This window comes from Squalius cephalus (genome assembly GCF_949319135.1).
Source record: "Squalius cephalus genome assembly, chromosome: 13".
In the NCBI taxonomy this organism is placed as follows: Eukaryota; Metazoa; Chordata; class Actinopteri; order Cypriniformes; family Leuciscidae; genus Squalius; species Squalius cephalus.
The window spans coordinates 20,469,392-20,477,193 of NC_137134.1; the positions used below are offsets into that span (position 1 = coordinate 20,469,392).

Here is a 7,802-nt window from a genome sequence, read left to right on the forward strand (position 1 = left end):
ACATCTTTTCATGTTTTAAATAAATAATTTTAAATATCTGTTCATGTCATATTGCCTGATGTGCTGACAAACGATTTTTTGACAACACTAATAAACAGTTAAATGCACTACTGTCAAATATCTTATGATACTTTGAGACAAATTAACTACAAGCAAACTTATCACAAAAAAACTTTTATTGAAAGGCAACACAAGGAGGGTTTATGCAAACCCAATCCACAATTTATGTCACTAATATTGTCATAGAAAATCAGATTGTGCCTCCAGCCACATAAAAACAGTCCATGCAGCAGTATCCAGCAAAATCATTTTCAGAGTAGAACCCTTTAGGTTTTCCTCTTTGTCCACTTCCCCAGTATCCTTTAAGGAGAACTCCGGTCAATTTTAACATTGAGCTCATTTTTTTGTACATTTGGAGTGCTGTCAATACAGAGAATAACGACAAAAATCGGTGTTGTCTACACCGTGTTATCCTCCTTTTAAAATTTGCACCCTGTTGACTTCAATTGGGCAAGTTTTAAACCTGCTTTTAGCCTCTTAACATCCTTTTTTTTATATTAAATTTTCAAAAAGTGTTATACAAATATTGTCAAAACCTCACACGATACAAAACCCAAACAAAGTGTAAAGAACATAAAACGTACAGTAAACAATGATTATTTGATATTATAAAAAGTATATATAGAGAGCATGTATCACACATTCAACATGAAACAAATAAAAACAGTAATTGACAAGACAAAAAAAAAAAAAAAAAGAGTTTTTTGGGATAGATTACCATGAGGGTGGAGAAGGAAGGCTATGTGTGTGTGTGTTAGAATATACATTACTGTGCGTGTAAGTTTGTGTATGATTGAGTGTTTTGTGTTTGAGTGTTGAAATCAGCAGGATTGGTATAGTATGAATTGTTGTAATTAAAGTATTGTGCCCTAGTTATATAAGGGGATGAGTTGGGTTGAGATGTGAAAGATATGAATAAAAATTATAATATTTCAGCCAGCGCTCATACCTGTATTTACATCCTGTTTTCGGTCGAAGTCCATAGTAATCAATTGTCGAGTTCATGCGCGTGATCATAGGTAACTAAACCTATGTGCGTGAACTCGACAATCGATTACTGTGGACTTCAACTGAAAACAGGATGTAAATACAGGTATGAGCGCTGGCTGAAATAACATAATTTTTATCCATATCTTTCACATCTACTGCAGTCAGATTCACCGTGTTCACTCTGAAGGAATCACTCACATGGCTGGGCACTTGTAATGACACGTCAAGGATGTTAAGAGGCTAAAAGCAGGTTTAAAACTTGCCCCATTGAAGTCAACAGGGTGCAAATTTTAAAAAGAGAATAACACAGTGTAGGCAACACCGATTTTTGTCGTTGTTCTCTGTATTGACAGCACTCCAAATTGACAAAAAAATGAGCTCAATGTTAAAATTGACCGGAGTTCTCCTTTAACAGTCTTTGTACAAATCATCACATTGAATGCAACGGGAGATCAGATAGGGAATGCGGTAGGTCCTTTTATACTCCCCTGAAAAGGAGTTCCAGTTTACCACACCTGTTGACAAAAGAAAAGAAAAGTTTAAGTGTAAAACATGTTTGCATTTCTTCTTTTTTTTAAATATGAACTTTTCTGGTAGCACTGTTTCCTCAATATTAAAGTAGTTCACTTTTAAAATGAAAATTCTGTCATCATATACTCACCCTCATGTTGTTTCAAACCTGTATGAATTTTTTTCTTCTGCTGAACACAAAGGAAGATATTTAGAAGAATGTCAGTAACCAGACAGTTTTTGGGTCCCATTGACTTCCATAGTATATATTTTTTCCCTACTATGGAAGTCAATGGGACCCAAAAACTGTCTGGTTACTGACATTCTTCTAAATATCTTCCTTTGTGTTCAGCAGAAGACAGAAATGCATACAGGTTTGAAACAACATGAGGGTGAGTATTATATGATGACAGAATTTTCATTTTAAAAGTGAACTACTCCTTTAATTTGCCACCATAACAAGACAATTCAGAAATGAAAAGAAACACTTATTGCCTAAAACAAAAAGCATTAGTCTAATGTAGAAGTGAATGTTACATTATGATAATTAAAATAATTTTAGCACTAGAACCTTGACTTGAATCATAACTGTGGCCCACACAAATGTAGAAATCTCCCATTTTGCTGCACAACTGGCATTTGTTTGGATTTTTTAAGATACTTTAAACTGTTGAATGAAGCTAGAGGAAAATAAAATAAGAATTAAAATGATCACAAACATTAACATTTATTGTTCTGGTGAACAAGATCTTCAGAAATACTGCGGTACATTCATGTAAAAAGGCACCCGTCAAGTAATCACAACTAAACTTGCATTATTCTGAATGCAGCGATGTGTGAGGGGAAATAAATAACATTACACGTTACACGTTGCATGTTACAGAGTGAGTTCCCGAATTAGCCTAATGTTTACCCTGGCTAACGTTAGCTAGCTTATATTGTTTTTATTGCCTGCCATTAGTTAACTTATGTTGCTTTCACGTGCTATCAGAAATGTGATATTTACAACTTTTGAAATCGTGATTTCGAGCTCATTGCATTCAAGTTCGAAATTGGAGGGTGTTCATGTACATTTTATACCAAGGAAAGCCGTTTTACGCCAATTCCAAGAGCAAGGCAGCATTATTATTACCACGCCAGCCAGTAAAATACTTAACAACACCAAGCGAGGACGGTTTAGTTTTAAATAAATAAAATTTTTAATAGATTATCAACTCCAGAAACAGTACCAAAAAAAAAAACACAATACTGTATGAACATTTCTTACACGGTTATCTGTGGAAAATATTCTTACCGTGGTCTCTGAACCCTCTAAACGAGCTGCCGTCTTGCCAACAAAATCTCGTTCTTCTGACATCTCGTGTGATTCGGTTGTGATTTGGACAACTTCAAGTTACGCCCCCTTCAAGTTACGCCCTCAGTCTTGCAGTCCGCAGACAGACCCATCTCAGTAGATCGGCGAGCGCTCGTCCCTTTGGGGAGGTGCGCGCGCATTATTGCAGTGGGCGGAGTCCACGGCTCTGATTATATGTATATGGGACAGGGAACTTGTAACGTTCTTCTGACATACTGACAGTCAGGAAAGTGCTTACATTTACATGTTTATGTTGCACAAAGAAAAAGGTAAGCATCGTGGTCTATATAAATATTATAAAGGTAGGCCTATTAATTATTGTAGGCTATGTTGGCCTAATTATTCTACATTTTGAAAGTAGATAGGCAATTTTATCGTAATCGTAAACGCAGTCGGTTTCAAACGTGAAATGCTTTTCTTTTTTCTGATCTGAAACTGGTCTTTAACTTTTAACTATTATTGAATCACAGTGATGAAACAGAATTAGTTTCAGTTTCGATTCTGGTGTTAAGTTTCGATTCCCCGCTTTGAGTCTGCTGCTACCTCATTGATGATTGGATAATATACATTATCTATATACATAATATACATCCTACATCTTATCGTAAACTTAAACACTGGTGGGACTGAAGGAGGTTATTGGCGAGCAGCGTATAAATAACGTAAATATAGCATTAGGCATGCCGCCTATTTCATAATGGAAAAGTTGCAAAACTGTAAAAAAGGGAACACTACAAGGTTCTGTACGTTGACATTAGTAAATTCATTAGGGATAAACTAACAATGAATATCTCTTCACGTTCACAGCAATGTTCTTGATTTATATCCATTCCAGGACTTTTTTAAAAGGAGAAGGGAACTGTGCAGAGAGCGGCCAAGTTCAGGTAGGCTATGTTCTTGAAATGTCGATTCCTAAAGATAAACTATAATGAACAATATGAAATATATATAGACGTTTTTGAAAGATGTCTGTTATGCTCACCAAGGTTGCATTTATATGATATAAAATACAGTAAAAACTGTAATATTGTGAAATATTATTACAATTTAATATATATATATATATATATATATATATATATATATATATTTTGTTGTCTTAAAGATTCAAAATAGGAAGACATGGCTCCCATCGCTTCTGATTTAACAAAAGAGCAGAGAAAGCAGCTCTGTGACTTGCTGGGGAATGTTGAACTGACTCTTCTCTACAAAGCTTCTGTTCATGGATATCATGCTTTTGCCTTCCATCAGCGATGTGACCGTCAGGGTCCAACTTTACTTGTAGCCTATAACAGATCAGGTTACATCTTTGGTGGATACACTAGTGTAGATTATGCTCAAAGTGGACGGCAAATTACAGATGAGGAAGCTTTCCTGTTCAGCATTCGATATGGATCCCTTTTTCGCATTCAAGTTAACGCTTATAATGCACGTTATGATGATGCTGGAGGACCCAGTTTTGGCCAAAAGTTATACTTTTGCCACAACAGCCAACCAGTTGTATATTGCAAGTCAAAGAGTGAACATGTTTATTTCGATCAGCCATTCAATACTCTAAAGTTATATGGGAATGACACTGAGCTGACTGAATGTGAGGTGTACAAAGTCAACCAGAGTAAGTAAATTTCAGTCAGTAAGTAATTTCACTTATACATTAATCCAACATAAGTTCTATAATAATTTTTGTTAAAAATTTTCCAGCCCTTCAGGTCAGTTTCAAAGAGAAGCCATGGAGGAATATTCTTTGGACATCTAAGTATGTTTTCACTCCATGTTTCCAGAGTTATTTCATTGTTGCTGATTTCCTGCAGCAATTTTCAATAATAATATTGTGATCTATTTTGTAGACGAAGAGAAGAACTCATAGGTTTGATCAGGAATCATAAACCCCTGATGCCGTCTGTGAGTCGGGTCAGAATCCTAATGATCGGTCCTGTCGGTGCTGGAAAATCCAGTTTCTTCAACTCCATTAACTCAATCTTCATGGGTCACGTGACCAGCAAAGCCATGTCAGGATCTGCAGGCACTAGTCTCACCACACAGGTACAGATTCAACAGATTCATCGTGTTTCCTACAGAAGTCTCTCTTCAGGTCGAGGAACAGCTCTTGATGACTTCAGATCTTGATGTGTTTCTCTTCTTGGTTGGTAGTTTCGCACATACCCAGTGAAAGATGGTTGTGAGAGAAAGCCATTGCCATTTGTGTTGTGTGACACCATGGGACTCGAGGAGCAACCAGGTGGGTTGCACTTTATTTTACAGTGTACTTACTACATTGTGCTTACCTAAGAAATAACTGGGTAATATAAGGTAACTACAAGGGTAAGGTTGGGTTCAGGTTTAGTATCTAGTTATTACCCAGTTACTGTAATTACTATAATAAGTACATCATATGCTACCATCAGGTGCAGGACTGGATATTGATGACATCAGCAGCATTCTTCAAGGTCACATACCAGACCGCTATAAAGTAAGTGCATAAAGTGTATACTTATCTCCAGAATGAAGTTGAAGAAGGAATTGAAAATTCAGATTAAAGGTGTTCTTCAATATGCTTCCTGTTATATCCTCTTGATTCAGTTCAACCCCAAAGCACCATTTCAACCGGATGAGCAAAAGGCCTCCAGACCTGCATCTCTACAGGAGAAGATCCACTGTGTGGTGTATGTGATCGACGCCACCAAAATCTCCCTCATGTCTGACCAACTTGAGGAAAAACTCAGTTCTGTACGTAGTAAAGTGAACTCAGTGGGTAAGTGAACTAACAACATGTTTAGACCATTTTGCATAAATCGACTCAAAATGTTCCATGACCGGCTGAAAGTTTATTTAAACAATTTCAGCGATTCCTCAGATGGTCCTGATGACGAAAGTAGATGAAACGTGTCCCCATGTGCAGAAGGACCTTGAAAATATTTATGCCAGTTCCTACATCAAGATGAAGGTGAGACATGGTCACATGATCACATGAGCTGTTCCCACAGGACTCAGAGTGACTGAGATGTTGTTTTGTCTCTGCAGGTGCAGGAGGTGAGCTCTCGGTTAGGTGTGCCGGTGTCTTGTGTGTTACCGGTGAAGAACTACAGTCAGGAGCTGGAGCTGGAGCTTAAATGTGACATCCTGCTTCTCAACGCTATACAGCAGATGCTTCGCTTTGCAAACGACTATTTTGATGATATTGATACCATTTAGGCCATATAAAGTGCTGCATAGATAGGGGTTTAAACCTCTTGATCAGCACAATAATTCATCTTAAATCAGATGATTATTCTCTTCTGTTTGTCCATTTTAGATCCTTCATAATCATAATATCCATTTAAGAAAATGATGGGAAATGCAAAGTTCATATATCATTTAAGCTGCACATTTCATGATGATTTTTGTTATTGTATATATTTGACATTGTTGCTTTAGTAGATAGGTTTATAGAATAATAATAGAATGATATGTTAGGACTTGAATTCAAGATGCTAAAATCTGTATAAACATTATTTTAAAAAGTGCTTCTTTTGATAAACTAAAGCTTGTTTTTTGATTTTGTGTTTTAAGCTTGAAAGTTTCTTTCAGGACTGTTCAAGATTAAAGTAAACAACAATTCATTCTACACATATGACTAACAATTACTTTTATTCATATATAGAAAATATTTCTACTTAATTACATAGCCTATAGGCTAATTTAACATTTTTGATGAATACTTTTTTAAATTAACATATAGCTAATTTTGAATAACCAATGATGGTTGCTCGAGCCCCTGCCCTTTTTCAAAATTAATCAGAAGTGCCACTCTCAAACAAATATCAATGATAATATTGTGGTCAATAAAACAAAATGCATTTAATTATAATTAACATGACAATGTGTACAAAAATAAATTAGCCTTACAGTTTTTCTCAATTGTACACGAATACTGGTACTTGAGACACAATGACCACAACATGTAACTCATTCACCAACCCCCTGAGCCAATTCTGCTAAACTACAAGCACAATTCCTGCTTTACACTCAAATTGCAGTTCTAAAACACACCTTTTTCAAAACACGACACACAATTCTCTGCTTTTGGCACAATTTTCATGCAGAAAATCTCGTTTTCACAAGGAACACACTGCCATTCAAATGTGCACACTGACTCATCACATGGGCAAACACCCATCACACAGGTTTACAATTAGCAATCAGAGCTTTAGCATAAAAGAGCAACAGGTGAGCTCTTCAATGGAGCAATGGATGCCAACATTGGATTTTTTTTATTTTTTTTTACTGTAACTGTATACAGTCAATTCTTCTGTTGTTTTGTATGTAGACCACTGTATGTACAACTTTGTGTTGGTTGGGATGTACACTGTGTACATTGTTTTTGTGGGAAAAATAAAATATATTTGTTACTGTGTATTTGTGTGTTCTGAGTATAAAAACAATATTCTCAAATATTTTACAACACACTTATGTATGTACGGTCTGTAGTAAGTGTAACACTGAACAAAAAAAAGGTAGTTCTATCATAACTATCATTATGATAGTTTTTTTTTCAATCGCTAACAAGCGCTTACCCATACTTCAGATACTTTTTCTAAACTCTTACAGTTTTTCTCGATTGTTTACACACATTTTCTGAAAGCATGCCTCATATTCTCAGAACTCTACACACAAATCCAAAAAAACACACACAATGGGCAAAACCCCTCAATGCTCCTGCAAAATGAAACTTTACATTCAAAACAATGTTATTTCTTCTCAAAATGGTATTTTGTTTTCAAATGACACACACAAACCATCATATGAATAGACATTTATAAGAACCAGTTGAACACTGATGTGCTCAATGTAAAACACTATGATGAATGGAAAACACTTCTTATCCATTCATCATAATGACTTAGACCTT

The 7,802-nt window shown here is 35.8% G+C and overlaps 1 protein-coding gene across 3 annotated transcripts; it reads left to right on the forward strand.

Annotated features, from left to right (window-relative positions):
* The first annotated feature begins 3,055 nt into the window (after window positions 1-3,055).
* On the forward strand, window positions 3,056-7,307 carry LOC307169467 (interferon-induced protein 44-like). Of its 3 annotated transcripts, none has more exons than XM_079890133.1 (10): window positions 3,056-3,183; window positions 3,722-3,798; window positions 4,020-4,529; window positions 4,616-4,670; window positions 4,762-4,957; window positions 5,066-5,153; window positions 5,320-5,384; window positions 5,495-5,666; window positions 5,758-5,858; window positions 5,936-7,307. In XM_079890133.1, the coding sequence occupies exons 3-10, from the start codon at window positions 4,037-4,039 to the stop codon at window positions 6,104-6,106; spliced, it is 1,341 nt and encodes a 446-aa protein (XP_079746259.1). In that variant the 5' UTR covers window positions 3,056-3,183; window positions 3,722-3,798; window positions 4,020-4,036; the 3' UTR covers window positions 6,107-7,307. The 3 variants fall into 3 exon arrangements, with proteins under 3 accessions (XP_079746259.1, XP_079746260.1, XP_079746261.1); XM_079890134.1 differs by having other exon boundaries at window positions 3,750-3,798; XM_079890135.1 differs by having other exon boundaries at window positions 3,722-4,529.
* The last annotated feature ends 495 nt before the right edge of the window (window positions 7,308-7,802 follow it).